The sequence below is a fragment of the Nyctibius grandis genome, chromosome 1 (assembly GCF_013368605.1).
Source record: "Nyctibius grandis isolate bNycGra1 chromosome 1, bNycGra1.pri, whole genome shotgun sequence".
Lineage (NCBI taxonomy): Eukaryota > Metazoa > Chordata > Aves > Nyctibiiformes > Nyctibiidae > Nyctibius > Nyctibius grandis.
In genome coordinates, this window is record NC_090658.1 from 30,235,265 (window position 1) to 30,259,172 (window position 23,908).

Here is a 23,908-nt window from a genome sequence, read left to right on the forward strand (position 1 = left end):
GCTTGCTTGTATCTCTCTGCACCTGTCTGCATGGCCTTGCCGAAGAAAAAAGCAGTAATTTCCCAATTAATTAGCAAAGGCCTTTTGCAAACGATGCAGGCATAAGAGCATCTGCCAAAAAAAAAAAAAAGCCCTGCTTCGAAACCTCCTCAATTTCTCTTTGTCTACAAGGCCTAGAAGAACATGGCCAGTGTTGTGTCTACTGTTCATCTTGCCAATATACTCTCAAAGTGCTTTTGTAATCCCCATCTGGTTTTGTTTTCTTCTGTTTCTTCCTGCCTTATATTTATATTGAAAGGTCTCTGAGAGCGAGACCATCTCACTGCCTGTTTTTGTACAAAAATACAGTGTGATGGCATCCTCATCTGTGCCTCTGACTCCTAAACACTGTTGTGTGCCCAGCAGTGATATGGGTGATCTGTATTAAGTAGCCATTTGATTTGGGACTGATTGATTGAAATGTCAGTCAGCAGAAGCAGAGATCTGTCAGGAAGAGTTTGCACTGCATTCGTATTTTCTACTTTCCAGCTGGACAAAGCACCAATATTTTTATTTTGTGTGGTAGTGAGTGCTTGTAAATGGAACTCCATGTCACTGTTACTTTTGCTGCTACTGCAATCTTTGGTCAGATAGTTAGACCCTACCTTTAGCCTATGCCCTGCCTGTCCACAATGCTAATGTGACCTCCACCATTGCAGACTTTGAATGCCCCACAGTCTTTACAGTATTTATAGTGATGCCTTCTCAAAATGAGGGTCTTCTCTGCTCAGATCCTAAGTTCCAACTTTCTTAGTCCAATACCTACTGAATCTACTGGCCATTGCTGTGTAATTGCTCTGTACACGTTTACAGCAGCTCTTCTTTGTGTGTGGATGATGCAGGGTGCATGGTCCATATGATGTAGAGTCCCTATGCGCATATAGGATGAAATACCTATTGTCAGAATGTGTTTGAAAACTTTCTGAATTACTCCAGAAAGCACTGGTATTTATCCTTACAGCCTTGTTTTTTCCCTGTTGTGAAGGACGAAGGTACAGACAAATTATGTGCCTTGTGCAAAGGTAGAGAACCGTATCCTGCATCTTCAAAATCCATTGGTATTCCACATGTGATCTGTCGACTGTACAGCTGCAGAGAGGAAGATAGTGTGGCTCTTCTCCCAGTTGATCCAGCAGCTGTTTTGCAGAATGACTCCTGAAGCTCCATTACATGCTAAAATGTCCAGTCTATACACATAAGGGAATGGAAAAAGAACTAAAGCTTGGAAGGAAGGTAAGGAATACCAAAGGATGTTTAGAATGAAGTGTAGACTATTGTTCCTGGGTTACTGCATGCATCTATTTCAGAAGAGAAGGTTTTGAATCAGAAGCAAACTTTGGCTTAGGGATTGCTAGAGGGCAATTCTACTTCTATAGAGGTCAGTTCTGATTTGTCTGAAGACAGGCTGAGAGGGTTGGGGCTGTTCAGCCTGGAGAAGAGAAGGCTCCACAGAGACCTTATAGCAGCCTTCCAGTACCTGAAGGGGGCCTACAGGAAAGCGGGAGAGGGACTTTTTACAAGAGCATGTAGTGATAGGATGAGGGGTAATGGTTTTAAACTGAAAGAGGGTAGATTTAGATTAGATATTAGGAAGAAATTCTTGACTGTGAGGGTGGTGAGACACTGGAACAGGTTGCCCAGAGAAGTTGTGGATGCCTCCTCCCTGGAAGTGGTCAAGGCCAGGCTGGATGAGGCTCTGAGCAACCTGGTCTAGTGGAAGGTGTCCCTGCCCATGGCAGGAGGTTTTGAACTAGATGGTCTTTACGGTCCCTTTCATCCCAAACCATTCTATGATTCTATGATTTCTGTAAATAAGCATGGTCAAGATTGTAGTAAACTTTTTTCTAGGCTGCAATGGTTTTTTGGAAAAAGTCACATTTGGGGGAATCAGAACTAAAGTACTTCACTCAAAGTTAGTCCACTGAACTAGCAAACCCCATTATTCCTGTACTATTATCCATATAAAATAATTTATCCTCTTTATTTTACCCCATATATATATATATATATTTGCCTATCACTTCTCTGCATGTGGGACTAGGATGCCTCAAAGGCAAATCAGAGTCTCCAGTTTCCTCTGCTGACTCTGCAGGAGCACCCAGGTCAGGACCTTCAAAAGCCACGAGGCCGCGTGTCTTGTTACAGAGGGACCGAATCCATCACTTCTGAAAACAGGAGACGATGTTGCCAAGTGGAGTGGCCTCAACATGTGTCCATTATTCACGCCTGTTCGAATAGCAGCTTAAGTGCTTACAAATTGATTAGATGCTTTCAGCAAGCTATGAAAAGGGCTTTGGTCTAGGGAACATTAATCTGAATCTCAGTTTCCATCTCAGCTACAGATGTCCTGTGTGACCTTCGATGAGTGACTCTTTCTGTGCCTCGGTTCCTCATTGGTACAATGGGCTACTAATAACGTTTCCTAAAACGGTGTGTGAGGATAAATCATGACTGTGATAGGCTTGGGTATTAGCATATAAGGGAGCTGCATAAGAGTCTTAGATATTAGTAACTGTAGATTTTACAGGAAAATTTCTGCCAGAAAAATTTTGTCCATACCCAGTCAGAGCATGGACAGTAACAGTATCTGATGTTTGCCATGTTCCCTACTTGTCTGTTACTTACTGACACAACAGTTTATGCAAGCATACTTAAACGTGGATAATTTTGAAACAAGAAAGTTTGTGTACAGTCAAAATATAGTCATAGTACTAGATATCATGATACAAATTATCATTTAGAGAACTTTCTTTCTCAGTCCTCGCTTCTTCTCTTTTCCCATCTTCGAAAGCAAGCTGGTCCTTTAAAATTCAAAAGGCATTATGTGGATTTTTATGCATGTGGCAAGTCCACGCAACTGTAAAGATGAAAATAAGAGTCATGTGAGGCCTTTATCACCTGCCTGAATTTTCACCATCTTCCAGAGCTGCTGGAGGTGGATTAGCCTGATCCTAGGTAAGAGCTGAGAAAGATGCAGCTCCTGGCTGCAGGGAGAGATGTGTTTTCCCTTCAGATCCAGCCCTTCTGGAACAGATGACTGCCACCAACAGCTAGACCATGGATGGCATGGCCTTCTCTGAGTGAAGTTAGAGCTTGCTTTCTGATTGATGTTGTAAAGTGTGCCAGCATTTTTACTAGCATGGCAGCCTGCAGTTTTGTTAAAAATACTTTGAAAATGGCTCTGTTAGTAGTCCTAGTGACAGTTCTTTTAAATAATTACAGTCAGTCTTGCAGACTCAGTCACAATATCTGTTCAGTTCGAAGCGTGCGCAGTATTTTGTAACCAGGCCAACATTTTGGAAGTAACATAAACATATGTAATGCCTCACCTTTGCTATATTTAAAGCAACGTTGTTAGGTTCAAGAAACAGTGATCCAGCAACCTTGGCTTTAACAGTACCAGCAGGCCTAGAAAATGGCCAGTTGGGTTGCTTCTATTATTTGTCTCGGTTATCCTGCAGCATCGCGGGTCATTCATTCTCTGACAAGAAGTTCCAAAAATTCCAGTGAATGGAGAGTGTTGACACATAAAACTTGGTTGCTATTTCTGTAAAATAGCTATTACAGTAACTAACTATATATAGCCAGAAGTAATTGCTTCTGTAAATAAAATACCACTGAACACATTACAAGATTAAAGAGAAACTTTGAGCTTCCATCACAGCTATTTGCTGACTCCCACCCATATACACACGATGACTTTGCAGTCATAGCTCTGCAATGCCACGAGACTTAATTTAGGATATGCGTGGCATATTACACTTCCTCACATTCCTAAATGAAGTGTTCTTCCATTATCTGCTTAGTTCTCATTTTAGCTGGCCACTTCGCCTTTCATTGGTGAAGAAAAGTACAGTCATTTCACCAAATATACTGCAATGCAATTATTTGTTATTCTTACTTTATAGTTAGGATTTATAAATGCATAATAAAGGCTTTAGGTGACCATGGATATTTGGATGTTTTATTTAGAGAATATTATTTTGAAACTCTTACTCTTTAAAAAAAGTCTCTTTAAAATGGCAGTTATAGGTAGTAAAAGTGAGATAAATTGCTAGAAGATCAGAAGTGATGTATCTTAGTGAATATGTGATCAATCTTTGAGAGGGAAGGTGATATTAAATAGCTTGAATACCATGCTGCTATAGGAAGAGACACTGGTTAAATTTACAGTGAACTTTACCATTCAGTGAAGGAGAAGAACTATTGCCCATAAACTGTGGGGTTTTTGCTTACTACTGGTGGTAAAACTAGAAAGACTGCTCATCCTTTATACCTTATATTTAGGTATTTAACAAGGGGATTTAGGGATTTAACAAGTTCACATGTGAGAAGTATAGAGGGCACCTACATAAGGGTTTGAAAGTCCCTTATTTTTTCTTCTCTATTTGTCGTTATTTAGACAAAGCTGGTTTTGCATGTGGACCTCTCAGAAAGAATACAAGTCTGTTCCTATGAAATACCTTTTGCTGATTCGGTCCTTATTGTTTCTATTACTGTTATCATAAGATCTGGGAGCTGCTGTGATGAAGCAGGATGCTGCCAAGCTGTAGGAAGAAGAAAAGCAGGCCAGTGTTGTGCGCATTTGTAGGTGTCACAGCAAAGAAGAGTTTTGAGTCTGAAGCCCAATGGGCAGATGGGCACGTGTCTCCAGGGAACTCCTAAGCACAAGGGCAGCATAGGAAAAGCACTTCTGTACTTGAATTAAAACGTAAGAAAGGAGTTTTGCTTCCTTCTAAGAGTCAGTGATCGGAGAAGGGTGTTGACATCTTGTTAGGAAGGAGCTATTGTAGGCAGATTGGGGATGGGCTGTGTAGGAACCTAAAAAAGAAAATCAACAGCATGAGTTTATGTGAACAGGAATAAATGAGAACAACCAGTACGTTGTTTTAGGCAAAAACCTACACGAATCCTTACAACATTCTGAATGAACAGGAGTGGTTCAGGAATACATCTGTCATAACCGAAAAAGCAGGCTGATGCTCCATTGTGTCTTGGACAGGCTGTGATTGAAGATTTTAATACTGAAAAAATCAGCAAGATGAGCTCTGAAGATAATTCAGAGTAGAAGATGATGCCTATGTTATTAGACCTGACAGTAGTGTGACAAGAAAGCAGATAACAAGAAAGATTCGCTATGGGAAACAAAATCATGTTAACTTGTTTGTTTTGTCTCTTTGTATTTGAATACGTTTGCAGCAATTCAATATCAGCTCCCCAAAACATGCAGATATTCGTGTTCTCAACTTGTCAGACAAAATGACATCAGGTAACAACCCATACTTTGGCAGTGTTGCTCCAGTAACAACAGTAATAAATGCTGTTGATGGTCAATAACTCAGTGTCACAACAGTATCCCAGTTGTAAATACACACGATACCAAAGAGTACTCGTATTACTCCTCTTTGCCCTCTTCCCTGTGGCCCGGCTCCACTGCTCTGTATCTTTCCTTTCTTCCTCCCTTTCCCCTCCCAGAGGCACAGTGAGATAACACATGACTGCTCCAGTGGAGAACAGAGAAAAATAGGGATATGAGGTGCCCGAGTTTCCTGCCCCTATAGCTCTGGAGATCTGGAAGATGAGCGTGTCCCTGTATCAGCCTGGGCTGCATGCCCATGTATCAGCCTCTACTGCATGCAGGCAGGCTTTGTCTAACAAGCCCATCAGATGGGCTCAAGAGTGAGCAGTTAATAATTAGAGAGAAAGAGCCCAAAGGCCCTAAAATTTCATAGCCTGTGTCCTGAAGATTTTGTAGTGTCCCAATATTTGATAGGTTCATGATATATATTTGTATTAGTACAATAAATATCCAAATGCTGTCATCCACTCTAAGTACCAGCAGGAAATGTAGACTGGGCTCTGACTCTGATCCTGTATATGTAGAAACATTATTTTAACACCACTTTCATCCGTCCGAGGAAAGTTGTATGGTCAAGCTACTAGTTTACTACAAATTGCTTAAATTGATGCTTACTAGAGGGTAGGCTATTATCAGAAAGTGCTGTGTCAGGGAAATTGTATCTAGCAAAAGTTGATTTCATATGTACACTCACCAGTTTCACACAGAAAGGCTATCGCAGGGATCTGAAGTACTAATGTAAGTATATGTAATCTTTCACTCGTAGATCAGCCACAAACTCTTCTGAGATTGTTGTACTCCCTGTTTGTGCGATGGGAGTGCTGTGTGCAGATTTTGGCATATGTGGTGAAGAATTGCCATATAGGACCAGTATGATCAATCTCCTGTGTTTACCTAGATAGATCTCTTCTGCCCAGTTCGAGAAATGCTTCTCTATAAAGTGTCTCTGTGAGAAAAGTTAACTGGAAGGTTGAAAGAGAAACACAGAGATGCAAGTCCCAGTGCTTGGCCCATTAAAGGAGGTACTGAGTGAGTTTCCTGTAGAGTTTGGAAAGGCCCTCCATAGAATTAAATAAATTTTTGTTTGCCCACCTAAGAGAGCTTTGGGAAGCTGTCTTGTAAAGCAGAAGGATATGGGCACGTATGTTGAACAGCTGTTTGAAGGGCAAATCTACAAAACATTCCTACCCAGGACAATTCCCAGGAACATGTTTAACTTTAATCATGCAGTGTAAATCAATCCTGTATTACCCATCTGTTGAGGATGGAGCATTTGTGCATTTCCATTGGAGTAATTGCACCCTTCCAGTGCAGTGACTCGCTGCTGCTTAGTCTCCCCTATCTTCACCTGAAGCTGCCTGAACTCACTTATGTCAAATGAAGAACCAGTTCAGAAAACCATATATGCACATGTCCTTTTTTATTCTGAAGCACTTTGCCGAAGTTACAGATGTCTTTTTAACCTGAACATATGCTTCACTACATAGCCTCATGGCTTCAGAATGGCTATGATACGACTACAGGTTGTCTCCTGAGGTAAATAAGCACTCACGTGCTAAGCTAAAAAAAAAACCAAACTATAAAGGGTATTTCAGACAATAAATACATTATCATCCGCTTCATGCAATCCACTAATAATCAAGAATGAGAAGAAAACCATCCACATTTCGTATTCCACATGGTGATGCACTGTCCTTATGGCAAAAGGCGAGTGGCAACATGTCACAGCTTGCCAGCTTCAAATACCTTTCTGAATGCTGTCTCTCATCACTAGACTTGTATTCCCAAAGTAAGTTATTCCCAAAGTAAGTAAGTATTAAGTTTCAGTGAAAGACTTGAATGTTCCATTAATGACCTAATGGATGAAGTAGGATTCAGTGCTTTTTACTCAAACAACCCCAGACTTGAAATATTTGAACTCTCTCTCACTTCTGCTTGTCTGTTTTCCTGATAGATATTCACAGGCATCCAATCATTGGATAAGTTTCTGAATCAGCAGAAGACATCTGAAATCTTTCCAAAAATACAGAATAGAGGTTGTTCAAATCAGGTATTTGAATCCATTATATCTCAGTACAGTGCCATAACTTTAAAAAGTGCTAAGTACAATGGGAGCTTTGCCTCATGATCTTGTAATTTGCCCTCGAGACCAGAACTTCAGTGTTTACATATCCCAGTGCATTTGAAATTGTTAGTTTCTGTCCTTTTAAAGTGAGAAGAAAAAGAAACCTAGGCAAAGTTTCCTTGAGGAAAATGTCTTATGTAAAGCTCATAACTTTGAAACAATTGTACTAATTTTTCCAGGCTTGGCGTTTTTCACATCACAACAAAATAAAAAAAACACAACCAAAATAAACTAGGTGTGATGTTTCTGTCCTCTGCCATTATTGAAATATTCAGGCATAAAATATGCTACTGAAACATCTGAAAAAGGTTATGTTACTAATCCACAAACAACTTAGAAATGTTTGGAATGATATTACTCAAACTTTTATATAAAAAAGATTAGGCAAAACTAGAAGAGTTTCAGTCCAAAAGAAGTATTTTTTAAAGTTACAAACATATCAGTACACACTTGGAAAAATGTGTTAGAATTATAGATTAAATTCTACTTTGATTATACTGGATAATAGCTGTTTCTGTGATACTAAATACTTACTAATTATAAAGCCATATTACTGTTTTTAACCTGATTGCTATCCCCCTTTCCTTCCTCTCTCCCTTATGACTCCTATTCAAACACAAACTGGAGCATAAGGATACAAAATTATTTTTTTTTTACAAAATTAAAGTCTCATTACTTTGAAAGGGATACAAAGATATGTTAATGTCAGTATAAATAAATAGATTAAAACAAATAAATGGGGGAAAACAAAAAAGAAGCAATGATGTACTACATGATCTGAATGAATATGTACTTTTAATTATTCACCTTACTAAGAATGAGGTGGTGTAAGGACTGCGGTACGTACAAGAATAGTGAAGTAATTCAAAAGCAGAAACGTTAGTATTTTCCCTACGCTATTTTTTAAAGCATCACATTTAGACCTCTAGATGAAGTGAATTTCTTTCAATTCCACTAAGGATGGGTGAAGGATACCAGATTCCCCAGACTCAGATAGAATGTTAAAACCATGAATATTGAGGATTTCCCAAGGGACTCCTTCAGTTATATTAATATTAGAGATGGGAGACATTTTTCATGAATAGCACTTCAGAAAAATGCCATGCCCTTATGATTATGACATACATTTTCATCAAATTATTTTGACAGTTATGACCAGAACAAAAAATACACAATGGTTTTATTAATATCTAATATTTTTTTTGAACACTGTAATCTAATTTAAACATTTTAATTAACATTCAGACTATGTGGAAAAAATAATTCATGTAACTTGTCCTATCTTGGATTTGTTAGGAGCCAGCAGCCCTACACTTGATTCCTTTGGATCAGTTACATATTTGACTTTACAAGAGCAGTATTAGGGCAAGCATCCCCCTATTTGTTTGTTTAAATTCAAATAAAAAGAAGTAATTGACGTAATTGTATAAGATTTAGATGAAGACAGTCAGCTCTCACACATTGATTTTGGAGTGTCTGCTTTCCTTAAAAAAAACCCAAAACCCTAAACTTTTATTTTCATAGGAAAACGTTAAATTCCATGATGAATGATTATTTTCAGCTGAGAGCTAGATTGGTTTCAGATACTGAACGTTTGTAGTTTATGCTATTGCTTTTTTGGTTTTGCCCCCAAATGCTTGATATGTCCAAAAGCAGAAATATTTATGTTAGAGAGAGAACAAAAGGATGTCTCTTAGAAGTTATCTGGTAAACATAGATAAATTTAGACTTATTTTTTAATGTATTTAGATAAAATATAAACCAAAACTGTTGTTTTCTTTGATTTTCATAAGGAAGAAAACATGTTTTTTTAATTAGATCAAACACAAATTTTCTTTGCCTTTATAGAATAGCTATCAAATCCTAAAATGAAAGTATGAAAGTCAAAAGGGTGCTTTGAGGATAGACGTGTGAAAATTTTGTAGAAAGCTATGAGGTTACAGAGGTATAATTACTGATTAAGTAGTACTGACTCAGACCTGTAGTGCTCTGCTTGAGCTCAGAAGTTCCCTGTACCTGTATGTAATGGGAGCGGATTGTGCCCTGTCTTGCCACAAGTGTTCTGCTTTGCAGGGTCACATCCTTTGCTTCTGCCCTTCTTGTGCTGTGTTAGAAGAAACTGGGATTACACTGAAGGAAGAAATTCTTTGCATTATTGAGAGCTTCTACAATCCAGTATAGAAAAGACTAAGAAAAACAGATGAAGCTTTTAGCTGGACAGATAGGGAGGTGGCTGTGTTTTGGGCATGTAAATGCAGAAGAAAAATGGAGTATGACAAACTTACAAACACATCCACAAAAGTAAAAAGGAGAAAGAAAAGTAAAATAAACTGTGGAGGAGCAATTGTGACTTGCTAATCCTTTCTGTCTTTATTCTGTTTGTGAACTTTAAAGTCATGAGTCATGTTAGTTTAGTGGTCAACTGTTTTCTATTCTGTGCTTGCCAGTAGAGGCTCATTAGGCATCACTACCTGGGTAAAGATGCCTCTGTCTGTCCACACCTCAAAGTTTTCTCCCAGCATTGACTCCCTTCCTTCCCTTGTGAGAAGTATGTTAGAGCAAAAACCATTGCTGGTCTATCCACGTCTTAAAAGAGTTGAAACTGCCAACTATACTTGGAAATGAAGCTGGGCTTTAGCCACTTTAAAGACACAAATATTATGTACTTGTGTAGCTAGATACGATATTTCAGTTCTCCAAAGACTTGTCCAGGAATAAGTCTACTGAAGTAGAGTCTCGAATCCTGACATTTCAGATTGTATAGTGTTATGCACATACACATAGGCCCTTTTAGGCTTTGGCCATCATTGTAACTGGTTAATGAAGCCAGGTAGAAAACAGAACTCAGCATGTCCTACATGTCTTGAGAGGCAATACTGCAAATGCTGTAAATCATGACATCACTTCTTTATTCTGCCTTAATTTCTCAATTTTAAAAAGTGTGAGTTCTTGAACACTACAGTGGGAAAAGGCTGGAGGAAGGCTGTGGGAATCATGAGATACGGGTTTTATCAGTGACTGTTAATGATGTCATATGTGATTTTAAGCAGGTGATTAGGACTAAATTCTCAAAACTGTCCACTTAACTTGAGATACCTAAAATATCTCTAGTCAGATATTTTACAATCAAAGCACTCAAAATTCAGAGACACTTCTAAAATGTAGCCCTTTAATCATTCTCTTTCTTAGTCCTCCTTTCTGTAAAGTGGTGATAATACTTACTTTTGAAAAGCATGTTCTGTTTATATTTAATTGGTACTACTGAACTGATGCATAATTTAAAATCGTCAAAAAAATTAGCAGAAGCTGGTAATGATAGCTACACCTTGGTCACACTTATTACTCTGCTGCAGCTTATCAACTGTGAAATGAGTTTGCATTCGAGTGTCACACGTAATCGTGACAGATGCTCCAAACCCTGTACAGGGTTCTGGGTAAGACAGTAAGACAAATCCTAGCAATGCTTCAGTTAAGCACATATACCCTGCCACTATTCTCAGGAACCTGACTACATCCAGTGATGTCTAGGCACGCGAATATCAAGTTGCCCTACTTAGAGCTTCCCTTATTTTTAAAATTTCTTCTGGTGTACTCACACTAAATAGTCCAGCAGAACAGGAGGCCTTTCTAGCCTGTTCTTCTGGTATGCTATATCCCACCATATGTTGTATGGCTCGCACTCCTGTAGTGTATGAGGAAGCGGAGAGTCAATTCCATTTCCTGGAGGCAAACACACTCAGATCCCCTCAGAGAGTTTGTTTTGGGGAAGTCCACCTCAAATGGGGAACAGTTTCCAGTAGCAACAATACTGTGGTACTCTACAGAGAGAAATAGAAAGAGCAAAAGCCAACAGGAGTATGGATAAACCGATCCCAAAATGCATTGGGTGTCCAGCCTCAGGGAGCTGTGACGATTGTGACATCCTGAGGACCATCTTTCCTATGATGAAAGGAATTGGATTTAGCACTAGACTATGCTTGCTCCTTGCCTGAAATTGCTTAGCTGTTAGAGAAGAAAGGAATGAAAAGGACCTGTCCTTTTCCCTACTTACTCTGCATGGTTGGTTTGGGTTTGGGTGTGGTTTTTTTTTTTGGATACGATACAAAATCATTCATTCAAGCAGCATATATACTGGATTTTTTTTTCTGTATGCTGCTTAACAAAGCACCAGCCTGGAAAGGCAAGACTGAAGTTCACGTTCCTGTCCTCTTCTAGTCCTGATGCAGAGAGTGAGCTGTACCTTTAGAAAAACACTTCTTCCAAGACTCATCCCATGCGTGTGAAGAATCTGATCTAGAGCAGAGGGTTCTCTCTTGCAGCCTGATCCATTCCAGAATTCAATCCTTGTCACTGTCACAAAATTACTCCCAGCAAGGACAATCTAATCATTCAGTCTGAATATCAACAGACTCATTATAGTCCTGAGCAACACCAGTTAACTGCAAGCTTCCCTGCCCAAGAAACCTGTTGTAAGTTCTCTAGATGAGGGCTGATAAACCAAGAACAGATCAGATCTGGGTTTTACCCTCCATGAGTTTCTCCAGCAACTCTATGTCTAGAATAGCAAGAATCCTGTGAATGGCAAACCCACAGTGAATGCTGCCAGCAAGGAAAGCTACGTATGTGAAGGCTGAGAGGATACATGTATTAGACCAAGTGGATGCCTATTTATATATTTGGAACACATTTCCAGTATAGAAATACCACTGTATTTTTCCAGAGATGTACAGTGCTAAAGCTTTTTATATCAGCATAATAAAAATCACTATCCACAAGCAAGAAAATAATTTTAAAAAGTCCACAATGGTGAGAGTCGCTGGCACAGCAGTGTTTGTCTGGGACCATACCGCTCTACAGCCCTGCCTAACTGAGCCAAAAGTCTCTAGCCTAGATGTGACCTAAGCATATGTTCTGCAACTGGTGGTATGTTTTTGTAGCACGTGGAGATATGCTTGAGCTGGCTCTAATCTTTCTAGCTCAGATAAGAACTGCTTAGGAAGGTATGATATCATGGGTTTCAGTCTTGGCTAGCAAACCAGGAGCATACCTGAAATCAGGCTGGCACTGAAGTCACTGTGTCACTATGTCTGCCAGAACTAGGTACCTTAAAGCTGAAAATCCTGCAGTTCCACATCAGTTGCAATGCAGATGTATTCCGAGAGATTTATTCCCAATGAAAGCTAACAACAAATTGAGGTAGCATTTAGTATGTTCTTTTAAAAGAGGTTGGGAAGAGTACCAAAAGTATAATTGAAAAAGAGAGAGTTGGAGAGCTAATTAATCACACATTGACAAGATCTCTTTTGCTGAGACATTTCACAGAGAACATGAGGACTGCCTTAAGTAACTTCCTCAGGTACATGCTTTGCAAGTGAAGAATAAATTAGTAGGCAATTGGCTGGACACACGGGAAACCTTGGAATGCAGTTGGAGGTTGGGCCAAGCTCAGTGAGACTGGGCTTTTTCTTTATCTTCAGAAAAGATGACTTAGCTATTGGTATACCCTAAAAATCATTTGCAGCATGACAGGATTGAAAATGTTCTTGAGGATGCTTTTTTCATAATCGTGTGTCCAAAACTAGGTATCTAAATAAGAATTTGACTTTCAAAGATAGTCAGCATTTGCCAGCAATCTTTGATTTCTTGCCAGGAAGGGACCGATCCCACTAACACTCAACTCTTGCACTTGTATGAGCATATCCATTAAGTTCAAAGGAATTTAGTGGATGTACTCATACTAGTGAACATCTTCACATATACGATGCTTGGAATATGTTCATGTCCAGTGTGGATTCAGAGCCAAAGTTCCTCAAATTTCACGAGGTTTATAACTTGGGTTCTGGCTTTTATTTCATTTTTGACATAAAGATGTTTCTGAAAGTCTCTCCTTGCATGCAAGCCTGCTTTTATTCCTTGTGCATCTGTTCAGTATAACTTGAAGAAATGACACTCCTTTTAAAAATAAAACAACACAAAATCTCCTTTCGTTCTTTCATATTGCTGTACTTGGAAAATCCTGAGAATATGCTGACATTTCTCAAAGCAGTTCTTCAGGAAAGCGCTAGAAACTGATATAAGCATTAGTTTTGTAAGCCAAATATATTCCCCTGCCACTTGGACTGTACAAAATAATAAATCCTCTTCAAAAGCCAGTCCAGCTATCTAACAACCTTGGGCAAACACACCTCGAAAGCAGTTGCAAATGCGGCTGTGACAATTGAATAAAGCCTGTTGCGAGTCCTGGAAGGACTTTACACACTCCCCCCACCAGATAGTGCTGTTTCTCCACAGAGCGACTGAGGATCCACAGGCCAGGGAAAGGTCAGGGGCTGACTCAAGGTAACAGGCTACCAGCAGCTTGCTCGTCCCTCCCTGCCACTGCCACTGCCACTCTACGTGAAACAGGGGAAGCACAGCCTGAGAGGGATTTGTGGGAGTAAACCCGTGTCATGGAAGGCTGTTGTGTGCAGATGACTGCATGCTGGTGTTGCCATCGTTGCTATCCGTTACCTGTTTGATGTATTTTCTTTCCTGAAGTAAGAATGCAAATAGAAGCTGATGCAAATAGCCTGCCCTTTTATGATCTCTCGGGGGTCTTTTCCTTACAGCGTTACAAGACACCCAAACGATGCAGTTGTCTGCCAAGTAATTGGTCGGACTGAGGCAACACTAATGAAAAACCAAAACCCCACCAAGCGGACGCTCCCACAGGTGAGCAGCGTAGGCCGGGAACAGTCCTGACACAAAGCTATGTGCAGTTTGGTCCCAGAAGGATGAGCAGAGGGACTTCTACCAGCAAAAGTTACTTCTGGGGAGTAGGTAGATCTCCTTAACCTGTCCTGAGCCTGCATACCCTGTGGGCCCTCTGTGTCCTCTTAAAAAAAACACAGCTGGGAAGAATACCTAAAGCATAGTAACTACAGCACATGGTTTACTACTCTGCTGCAGCCTTTGTAACAGAGTACAGAAATGCATCTAGAGTGCTTCTTATTGCCTTCTGCAGGAGAAAGATTGCATGTGCTGTATCTTCCTCCCCTGATCCTCCCGTGAGAAACAAGGAATAGCATTTGCTCTTCAGTTCTTAAAGAACCAAATCCTTCCGAATGCATAGCAAGAGAGCAGAAAAAAAAAATCAAGCAAACAAATATTTAAAAGCCTTTCAAGTGGAAAATGGTACTTACAGCTGGAGTGTTCTTTGCTGTCCATTACTTAGAGTTTGTGAGACCACTGAGACAATTTTTCAGATGAATTTTGCAGGAAGCATTATAATGTTGCTCAATGTACCCAAGTTACTGGATTTTAAGAATATTGTTCTGGGGTCTTTTGGTAAGTTAATAACTGCTTAGTGTTAGAAGTTCAGTCTTGACAGAAACATGCTTTCCCAAAGTATAATTAAAAAAAAAAAAAAAACAAACAAGAAAACAGTGCAAGGTATGTGTATTTTCCTAAGCAGTGTAAGGCTTTAGCTGTCTCATCCTAAGTGAGCTTGTAAATCTTTGTTCATCCAGGCAGTCGTCTCAGAAAAAAATGATTTTGAAACCAAACCTTAGCTTGCTTCAGCATATGGAAAAGTGCAGATGGCTCAAACTAGATATCAGGGCCTAGCTATATATGCAGTAGATTGTATATGTAATTAGCCAAATATAACGTTTATTTCTGTTATTTTGCATGCTGTGTTAATATTGTCTGTATTTATTCAGACTTTCGTAATATGCATGTGTGATCTCACAGAGATGCTAGGTCATTAAACTCACCATGGAGACTGTGTTTACTTAAATCTTACCTTGGGCATTCGGAATACACATAGTTGCAGGCCTCCTAAAAATAAACAGAAAAAATTAAACAGTATATCAGTTCAGCTTTTATGTTTTCCAATATCTAAGGAAATGGAGCATATTGTTTACGTTACCATTATTGAGAAACAACACAAACACTTCCAGAGGAAATGTTTAATTATAGAGTTCTTTCTGACACACTAAATGCAAGACCATGTAGCTTAATATTTGGTACTATATGTGCTAGGTTGTGAACGGAGGTGGGAGGAGAGGAGTAGGTGATTCTCGTATTTCTGGTGGGGCCTGTGAGTACGGTCCTTTACAGAAATAATGTGATAGACGTATCATGGCTGCTGTCAGTCCAGGAAAGGCTGAATTGCAAAAGAGGACATTTCCCGTAATTGGCTCCATATCACAGCTTTGTATCAAATGATTCTTCTTGGGGATTGTCAAAATGATAATGAACATGGAGATTTTGCTGTACTTCTACTTTGACTAGTAGATTAAGTGGCAACAGGCACCAAGAAGTCTTTCTTCCATTAGTGTGAATGTTCTCATGACCCTTAGGCTTCATTAGTACGGTATCTTCTGCCTGGAAACTACTCTGGAAGCACAGACTGGAGCTATTTCATCAGCTCCAAATAGAACACCTACCTCCTGAGCCATTACCTGTAGAAATCTATAATTATCTGTTACTTGCTCTCCAGTCAGGAATATCAGGTCCAGATCAAGGACTGGGTGCTCATCTTTTATGTCCTTACTTGACTGTATCCAGGCAATAGAGTTTCTTCCTTTTATGTTGCCTGAATCTCTGAAGCACCCCAGCTGCCCTCCTGGGCGCCAGCGTTGGCCCTCGGTTTCTCTTGTGATATTACAGTGAAGTCAAATCCCGTCGACGGGCAAAGTCCATCCCTTTTTCAATTACTTTCTCACAAAAGACTGGCAAAATCAGTAACTAAAAATAAATACGGCAGTAATACTTTTCACCAAAGGAAATCATCTAGATCCTGAGTACGTTTGTTCTGAGGAGGGGAAAGCCAGGCTGCACATAGTTTCCCGGTTATTTAAAACAGTGTTTGGTACCACGGTAATGAAAATGACTGAAATCTTACACGAAGTGTAGATAACGTTCAATAACATAGTCAGTACACCCTTTTACCCTTTCAGAAGATTTTTTTTTTCTCTTTTCAGTACCTTGCAGGGCAGCGGCCACGGGCTCCCCGCGGTGTGTCCCCCCTCAGCGCCAGCTCACAGCCAGGGCCGGCGGGGAGGCGCTGGGCGCCGCGGGGCTGAGGTGGGCAGAGCGGCCACGGGCCGGCTCTGCCGGGCCAGGTGATCGGCAGCAAACAAAGGGGCTGACAGCGACCCACCGCCACGGGCAGACTGCCGCTCAACAGGCGTCTTTTGCCGGGCCGGGCCGCCACCCCAGGCAGCCTGTCCCGGCCGGGGGAAGGGCGGCCGCGGGCCGGGCCGGGCGGGGCGGGCCCCGGCAGGCGGGAGGCCGCTTCCCCTGGCGGCGCACGGCACTTCCCGGCGCTCGCACACCGCGGGGAAACTCTTCCTCCGGCCCGGCCCCCGCTGACGTAGCGGTGTCTCTGCCGCCGCGGCGGCGGCCGGCGGGGACCGCGGTTGGCGGTGCGGACCGGGGCGCGGCAGAGGGCTCCCGGGGGCCGTGCTGTCAGGGAGAGAAGAGCGCGGGGCGGAAAGCCTGCGGGCAGGGGCGCCAGAAGCGCCTGGCGTGGTGGAAGTAGCCGTGGCAGTAACGGGAGCGCTGCGCGGCGGCCGGGGGCAGGACCTCCGTGATCAAGCACGTTAATAAAAGCGGGCGGGCTATTTACGGCCGGGGAGGAAGGTAGTCGCGGGTGTTTCTTCCACGCTTGGTTCACCATTTTATCCCGTGAGGAGGAGGAAGGGGGGGAGAGAAGGCCGGGGAAGGGGGAGGCAGAGGCCCCGCGGAAAGCCGCCCGGCGGGCGTGAAGGAGCAGCGAGAGCGGCCCGCGGGAGTCACGACCCCCGCCGCGGTTTCCCGGCTGGCGGCGGCCGCGTCACTCCCCCAACAGGCAAAACTTTCTACACACACACGCACGCACAGCCGGGGCCGCCGCCGCGCTCGCACCACACGCACCCGCACACGCACACACACACACACTGACGTCTTTTGCGCATTTCCTGCACTGGAGCGAGCGGCGGAGCGGCACCGCCGAGCGGGCGGCCGGGCGGGGGCTGCTCGCAGCGCGGAGCGGAGGGAGGCGGCCGGGAGGGAGACGGGAGGCGGGCGGCCGGCGGGAGGAGGGAGGAGGCGGCGGCTCTGCCCATCGCCAGGGCGGCGGCCGCCCAGCCGGAGCCCGCCGAGACCCGCGCGGCCCGCTCCGCTGCCGTCGCCCCCCATGCGCGGGGGTCGCTCCGCTGGCTCCTTGGCCTTGGCGGCGGCGGAGGAGGAGGAGGAGGCGGCACAGGACGGGCGGCTGCGGGCTGCGGCGCGGATGGAAGGTCCCCGGGTGGATGTTTGCTGAGCGGCGGCTGTGCAGTAGGCAGGGCTGGGGGGGCGGCCGGTGTTTCTGATTTGTGTGTGTGTGTGTGTATTGTTGCGCGGCGCACGGGCAGGGCTGGCGTGTGCGGGAGCCTGGGATCGCGGCTCTGCCCCCCTTGCTAAGGCTGATCCAGGATTATGGTCTAGGTGAAGGGAGAAGGCTCTTGCTCACCCCTGGGATTGATTATGCTCGGGTTTTGATTGCGTTCGGGGGTTTCTGCAGGCGCGGACGCCTCCCCCTCCCCGGCGGCCCCCCTCCCTTGTTTTCCGTTAGAAACACGGGCAAGAAAATAAATGTTTTCACTGGGTGTCGCAAGAGCAAAGGCTAAATAATCAAAGGTAACAGCAGCAGCAAGGCGAAGAGACCCGCACTGTATCCTGCTCCCCCGCTCCCAGACCTGCCTTCCTATTTATTGGCGAGACCTTCCTCCCTCCCGCTCGGTGCGAGTGCCTTGTGCGAGTGTCTAATCCCGGGGAAAGTGCAGCCATCCAGCCATGGTGGTTTTCAATGGCTTGTTGAAAATCAAGATCTGCGAGGCGGTGAATCTGAAACCCACGGCGTGGTCTCTGAGGCATGCGGTGGGTCCCAGGCCACAGACCTTTTTGCTGGACCCTTACATAGCCCTCAATGTGGACGACTCCAGGATCGGGCAGACCTCAACCAAGCAAAAGACCAACAGTCCTGCTTGGAACGATGAATTTGTCACCGACGTTTGTAATGGCAGGAAGATAGAGATGGCTGTTTTCCATGATGCCCCCATCGGGTACGACGATTTTGTAGCTAACTGCACTATACAGTTTGAGGACTTGCTGCAGAACGGGAGCCGCCACTTCGAGGACTGGGTAAGTGTTCGCACTGTAGACACGTATGTGTACATATGATTTTAAGTGGAATGGCTCTGCATGCAACATCTGTCTTGCAGAGCTAGGTTGCCAAGGGCATGTAATGGCTCTGAAGGCTTTTCATTATTTCCATGCTTTGTTACACTGAGATAGTCATGGTTACTGTGTATCTAATGCATGTGGTCTGAAAGCAAGAGAGGAAAGAAAAATAAGCTCAATCTAAGTAAGAGTTGTATAATTACCACTTTAGTTTCTGAAATTATGTTACATAAATACGAGTCTAATTATCTTGTTGTGTTTGAAAACCCCAACCAAACGCATCCATACAGAACATTACTGCAAAACCCTGATCCAGCACTTAGACCGAGTTCATCATTTCAGTGTTAACACTCTTGGTCAGCCCAGCAACGACGAGGCTTAAAAATCCAGACCTGACCTCTGACACAAGACACTTCGAGGTCTTTGTATCACTTGGAAGCTCACTGCATCACCACTTATGCTCCTCCTTCCTTCCCCCAGATGCTCTACACCTTTATGCATAGACCTAATGCAATGCTGCTTCAGTGCCCAAATCTGATAGCAGGGTCCTGGTGGATTTTGGCTCCAACCAGACAAATTCTGTTGCCTGTATACACAGCATGTCTTAACAGCTTCTGCAGCATCTTAAAGAGCCAGAGGCTAACGTGCCTCAGTGGGAGTACAAAAAAGCTGGAAAATCCTTGGTCTGACATCCTCAGGTACTGTGATTTAACATGGAAAAATCAAGCGAACAAAAAAAGAAACAGGAAACATGAATATGCACATTGCACGTTTTTGCACTTAAACAGTTAAATGATAAATCCTTTAAATAAGATGTATAATAAAACAATAGTAGCTGTGCTGTCTTCTCATTTTAAATGTGCCCTGCTTGACCAGCCAACTGAAATGTGTATGCTCATCTTTCTGTATTTTTATTTGTTATGGTCAAGGATACTAGTCAGGACAATATTTCTTTGAGAAACAGACAAAGGACTCAGGACCAAAGTAAAAATAGTGAGAGTTAATAGCTCTGAGTTTCATGTATTCTTTGGGTCTTCTTTACTTAATGCAGTGGTATAAAGAGATGTCAGAATGATGGAAAGGCATGAAAGAATTAGGCTCTATTTATGCTGATTAGGAGCTGAATAACTTTACTGTTAAAACTTTTATTTTTACTACTTTAAAATATTTTTCACTTCTGCTAAGTGCGTTACATTGTGATAATTAGAATCTAGATTATTCTGATGCTCTATAAAAGCTACACATTAGTAAGCTCGGATGGTAAAACTGGGTGGTGGGCAGAGGAAAAAATAGCCGAATCAGGAAAAGACAAATGCAGCAGTATTGCAGATGTCTTTTACCTGGATTGAATGATAATCAAGTTGTGGCTTTCCTGAAATCAAGGAGGGTTTCATCTTTGAGTCCAGTGAGACAAGGACGTCATCACAGATTTTTAGTGAAAGAATAATTATTTCATATGTTTTTTTTCTGTATGGTGCATGTTGTGAGTTTGTCGCCAAATCTGGAAGGACCTTGCAGATTGCAGACGCCAAGTTTGAATTTTGGTGGAGCTGATGTGCTGGGGTATGGCTCTGATTTTTAAGGTGAACTCGAACGTCCGAACACGTTCCCTAGATGAATAGTGGAATTTAACACATTGAGGCCCATTGTAAACATAATCTGGGAGGAATTACATGGCTGAATCAGATAAATGCTGTGTTTTATTGCACCAGGATTCATTGCTGTCCAGCATTCACCGGGTGGGAGGAGATGAGGGAGTGACTGTGCTTGTTGTCTGTTGGTGTGACAGAACGGAGGAGATGGCAGTGGATCATAACCGGCCAGCTCAATACAATGCAGCTTCTGCAGCATCGCTTACCTCGTTTTGGATTGTGTTTGTGCGGTACACATAATACACAGTGTATGCCACCCTCCCTCTATCACAGTTAGAATTAGTGGGGAGGAAAGTGTTTATAGGCTTGTGCTTTACCCTTTCCACAATCTTCCCATTTACTGAATGTGTCACTGTAATTGTAATACCGAGTATGTTTATTGGATTGTTAATAGATAGGGACCTTCAGAGAACTGGCTCTTACAAAATCACACTGTTGTTTTGTCTGATTTCACTGAGTTAAAATAAGGCCTGTGGCCATGACATCTCTATAGAGTCCATAGTGAAGTAAATAGATTTATTGGTATCTTCATCGGTGTCTGGAGTCTATATTAAAACCTGAAACAGAGAAGTTGTCTATGAAATTAATGGGTTTCACAATATAAGGAAAATGCACGTGGCCTAAACCAATGTTAGACTAAGATCTGCTGGTACAATACAGTCAGTTTTTTCTGTTTAATAGTAGGACTAATTCCTTCATTTCGCTCTTGGCCTTAAGGGCAGATATTTTTGTAGTACTCTTTCCCAACTGTATAACAAGTGAATTAAAAGCAGCAATCACAGGAACCCATTCCTCCTTACTGCCTGAAATATCAAATAAATGCAACCTAAGACACACTCTTGGAGACCATAAAGTCTTTTTGTGCCGTTATGACGGTTTCCCTTTAAGCAGTCCTGAAAGTTTGAACTGGGTAACACAGACTTGTTCAGTGTGTTCGGTGTAATTGCACTGCTGCCCCTCTTTACCTTCAGAATGATGCAACAGTTCTTGCAGGACTGGACTGTCACTATTTAAATAGGTTTGAGAAAATGCTCATGTGCTGAGAACAGCTCTTGTCAATATATTAATAGCTTTAATGCTTTCGATCTTACGTAATACTGCATGTATTTTCGTAAGGAAATTTCAATATTTGTTTTATAATGTCTGCACTAGGGTCAAGGTTACGTTACTTATCCTATAATATATTTCTATGTTCTTGTCAGAAGTTCAAAATGCAAAAAAGACTTGCAAAGAAATAATGTTTTGGTTTTTTTTCCCCTAAAAAGAAACTGTTTCTCTCTTTAGCCAGCTCACCTACTTTGATTGGTTTTTGCCATTGTGCAAATCCTTGTATTTTTTCTAAGAGATGAGTTTTTTAGGAAAATACTGGATATTTTTCTCGCTGTTAAGCCTGTGCTATATACTGATGCCATGGTTACGGTGGAAACACTAATGATAAACAAGTACGAAGCTTGAAATCATGATAGCTTCTATTGTATTAGGACAAGTCAGATAAATATGCAAAATCCTGGTTCCTTTTATCACAGAGTATTCAGCAGTTGCAAAAACGATTTTTACCTTATGATAGATATACTCCCTGAAGATATATATATATATTAAAAAAAATCAAACTTGTGACCTAGGTCGGTTGTTCAGATTTTACTGGATGGAAGCTTTTAAACAAAATATATACTTTTTTTTTTTTTAAAGATCGGTATAAAATATTTGTTTGGGTTTCTAAAAAAGGTATAGTGACAATTAAAAAGATGGCTGCTTTTCCAGTGGTGCATTAATAGAGACATAGCACAGTAAAAGTGTCAGTTTTGCAGATTTTTTTAGTCATGGCTACACTGCAGTTTTAAAGAGAGCTTTGAATTTATCACATTACAGGCTTTTCTGTAAGCGCATAAAATGTTATACGGAATGGCACAGAGTATTCAAGAGGATGCTGGTGAACTTACGCTTTGAAAAATCGAAATGCAGAACAATAAACAACCTGCAAGTTCTGACTGAAAAACAAACTAATAACATGAAAGCTGTGGCTGTATTTTTTTGAGTTAGTCATGTAATAATAAAGTATGTCTTTATCTAGATTCCTTACATGTGGCGCATGTAAATGTTGCATGTGAGTTGGTAATGCAGCTACATTTTAATCAGTAGAACTGAGATCAGGAAGGAAAATGCTGTTGATACTTAGCCCTGTGGTTACACTCCTGTGAATGAGCACGATCAATGTTTATGTGTTTGGATGATGGGTAGTATGGGTTCCGAGTTCAAGTCCACTTTCCAGAGTTGATGATAGTTGAAATCAGTGTGATTGGACCTATGCCAAAGACTCCATCTAAGGGTCTTAGCCATTAGCCCAGCTATGCACAAGAAAACCTATTGAGTTGTCCTAAGAAATCCTTTTGTGGGCTGAGTAGCAGAACCTACTAAATCAGTCAGGACATCACAATGTTTAGCAAGAAAAGCCTGTATTTCCACTGAAAATATTTTACAGCTATATTTGGGTTAATGAAAAAAGTTTAATTTTCTACTGTCTTAAAAAAATCCTAACACCATCAGGAAAACAATAAAACACAGATTTCAGTGAGCTTTTCTTTGCTAGTCCTAAATATCTTTCATACTATTTTTTTTCTCTTCAGTGCTGCTTCTTAAGGTCTAAATTTAAAACATTATACTTTTTTAAAAGCATCCTTTCATATCTCCATTTTATCAATGTGAAGTTAGTTATGCAACTGTGTCACCACTGCATAAAGCAAGTTTATTATGCATTAATACAGTATCTCAATAACAAGCTGATGATGAATTATGGGAAACGGTGTGGGGAAGAGTTACACAGTTTTACATACTCATTGAATTGTTGAGTTACATATGTTTACATCATGCTTACAATGTACTATTGAAGACATTTTCCTATCAGAAAGACTAGGTCTTTAAGTTGCAGTTCGTACAGTTAGACACCTAGGTTAACGGAGCTCTGAATGTCATGGTGCCCACCTCTCATAAGAGAAATAAAAGTAACAAGTGTGTCATACGTTAGAAAATCTGAAAGCGCTTTAGAGAAAGCTCAATATTCTTTCTTCTGTTTGAGGAATTGAGAAGTAGGTGCCTGCAGTCACCCAGACAGGCAATAGCAGAGGAGGGATTAAAAATCTGAGTCCTTGGTCCAGTGAGCTGTCCATGGACCTGACAAGTAGAACTGTCTCCTTCCAGCACGTCTAATCTGAATTAACTGGAAAGACGGCTTAGGTGCTTATCAAAGTTTGTCTATTTGGTTTTGTGTTTGGGGTTTTTTTCGGTTGTTTTTTTGTTGGTTTTTTTTTTTTTTTTAATAACCTTCTGCCATTTCTGTTGCTGAAATGGGAACTCCTTTCAGTCAGAAGGTGATCTGTGGGGGCTGGCAAACAGAGTGGAATAGTAATTGTTTTAGTGCAGCTCACGCTGTGTGTTAACCTCTGCTTGTGCCATACACTGCTCAAGATTGGCATTGGGCTAGCAGAGTGTGATTGTACCATATTTTCATTTTTATTTTCATTTACTGGCTGAACTTATCTGTGCTGATGG

The 23,908-nt window shown here is 41.7% G+C and overlaps 2 protein-coding genes across 2 annotated transcripts in view; one reads left to right on the top strand and one right to left on the bottom strand.

Annotated features, from left to right (window-relative positions):
• Positions 1-3,673: 3,673 nt before the first annotated feature.
• Positions 3,674-17,187, bottom strand: LOC137661473 (basic salivary proline-rich protein 1-like). Its single transcript, XM_068397065.1, has 3 exons — positions 16,493-17,187; positions 15,307-15,341; positions 3,674-4,860 (listed from the first exon to the last, which is right to left on the bottom strand). Exons 1-3 carry the CDS (start codon positions 17,185-17,187, stop codon positions 4,775-4,777), a joined length of 816 nt encoding a protein of 271 aa, XP_068253166.1. The 3' UTR covers positions 3,674-4,774.
• A 268-nt stretch (positions 17,188-17,455) lies between these two features.
• The window catches only part of PRKCE (protein kinase C epsilon), a 308,151-nt gene continuing 301,698 nt past the window's right edge, over positions 17,456-23,908 (top strand). Inside the window, exon 1 of the mRNA XM_068425548.1 lies at positions 17,456-18,671. Within this exon, the coding sequence (XP_068281649.1) occupies positions 18,324-18,671 (348 nt within the window). The 5' untranslated portion in view covers positions 17,456-18,323. The remainder of the gene's footprint in view (positions 18,672-23,908) is intronic.

What these genes read in the sequence shown, in the direction of transcription:
- LOC137661473 (XM_068397065.1), bottom strand. Translation starts at nt 17,187, where the DNA reads ATGGTGAACCAAGCGTGGAAGAAACACCCGCGACTACCTTCCTCCCCG. An exon ending in CGTGGCCGCTGCCCTGCAAG is followed by an intron (nt 15,342 to 16,492) that starts GTACTGAAAAGA and finishes GTTTATTTTTAG; the next exon opens with GAGGCCTGCAACTATGTGTA. An exon ending in GTGTATTCCGAATGCCCAAG is followed by an intron (nt 4,861 to 15,306) that starts GTAAGATTTAAG and finishes TTTCTTTTTTAG; the next exon opens with GTTCCTACACAGCCCATCCC.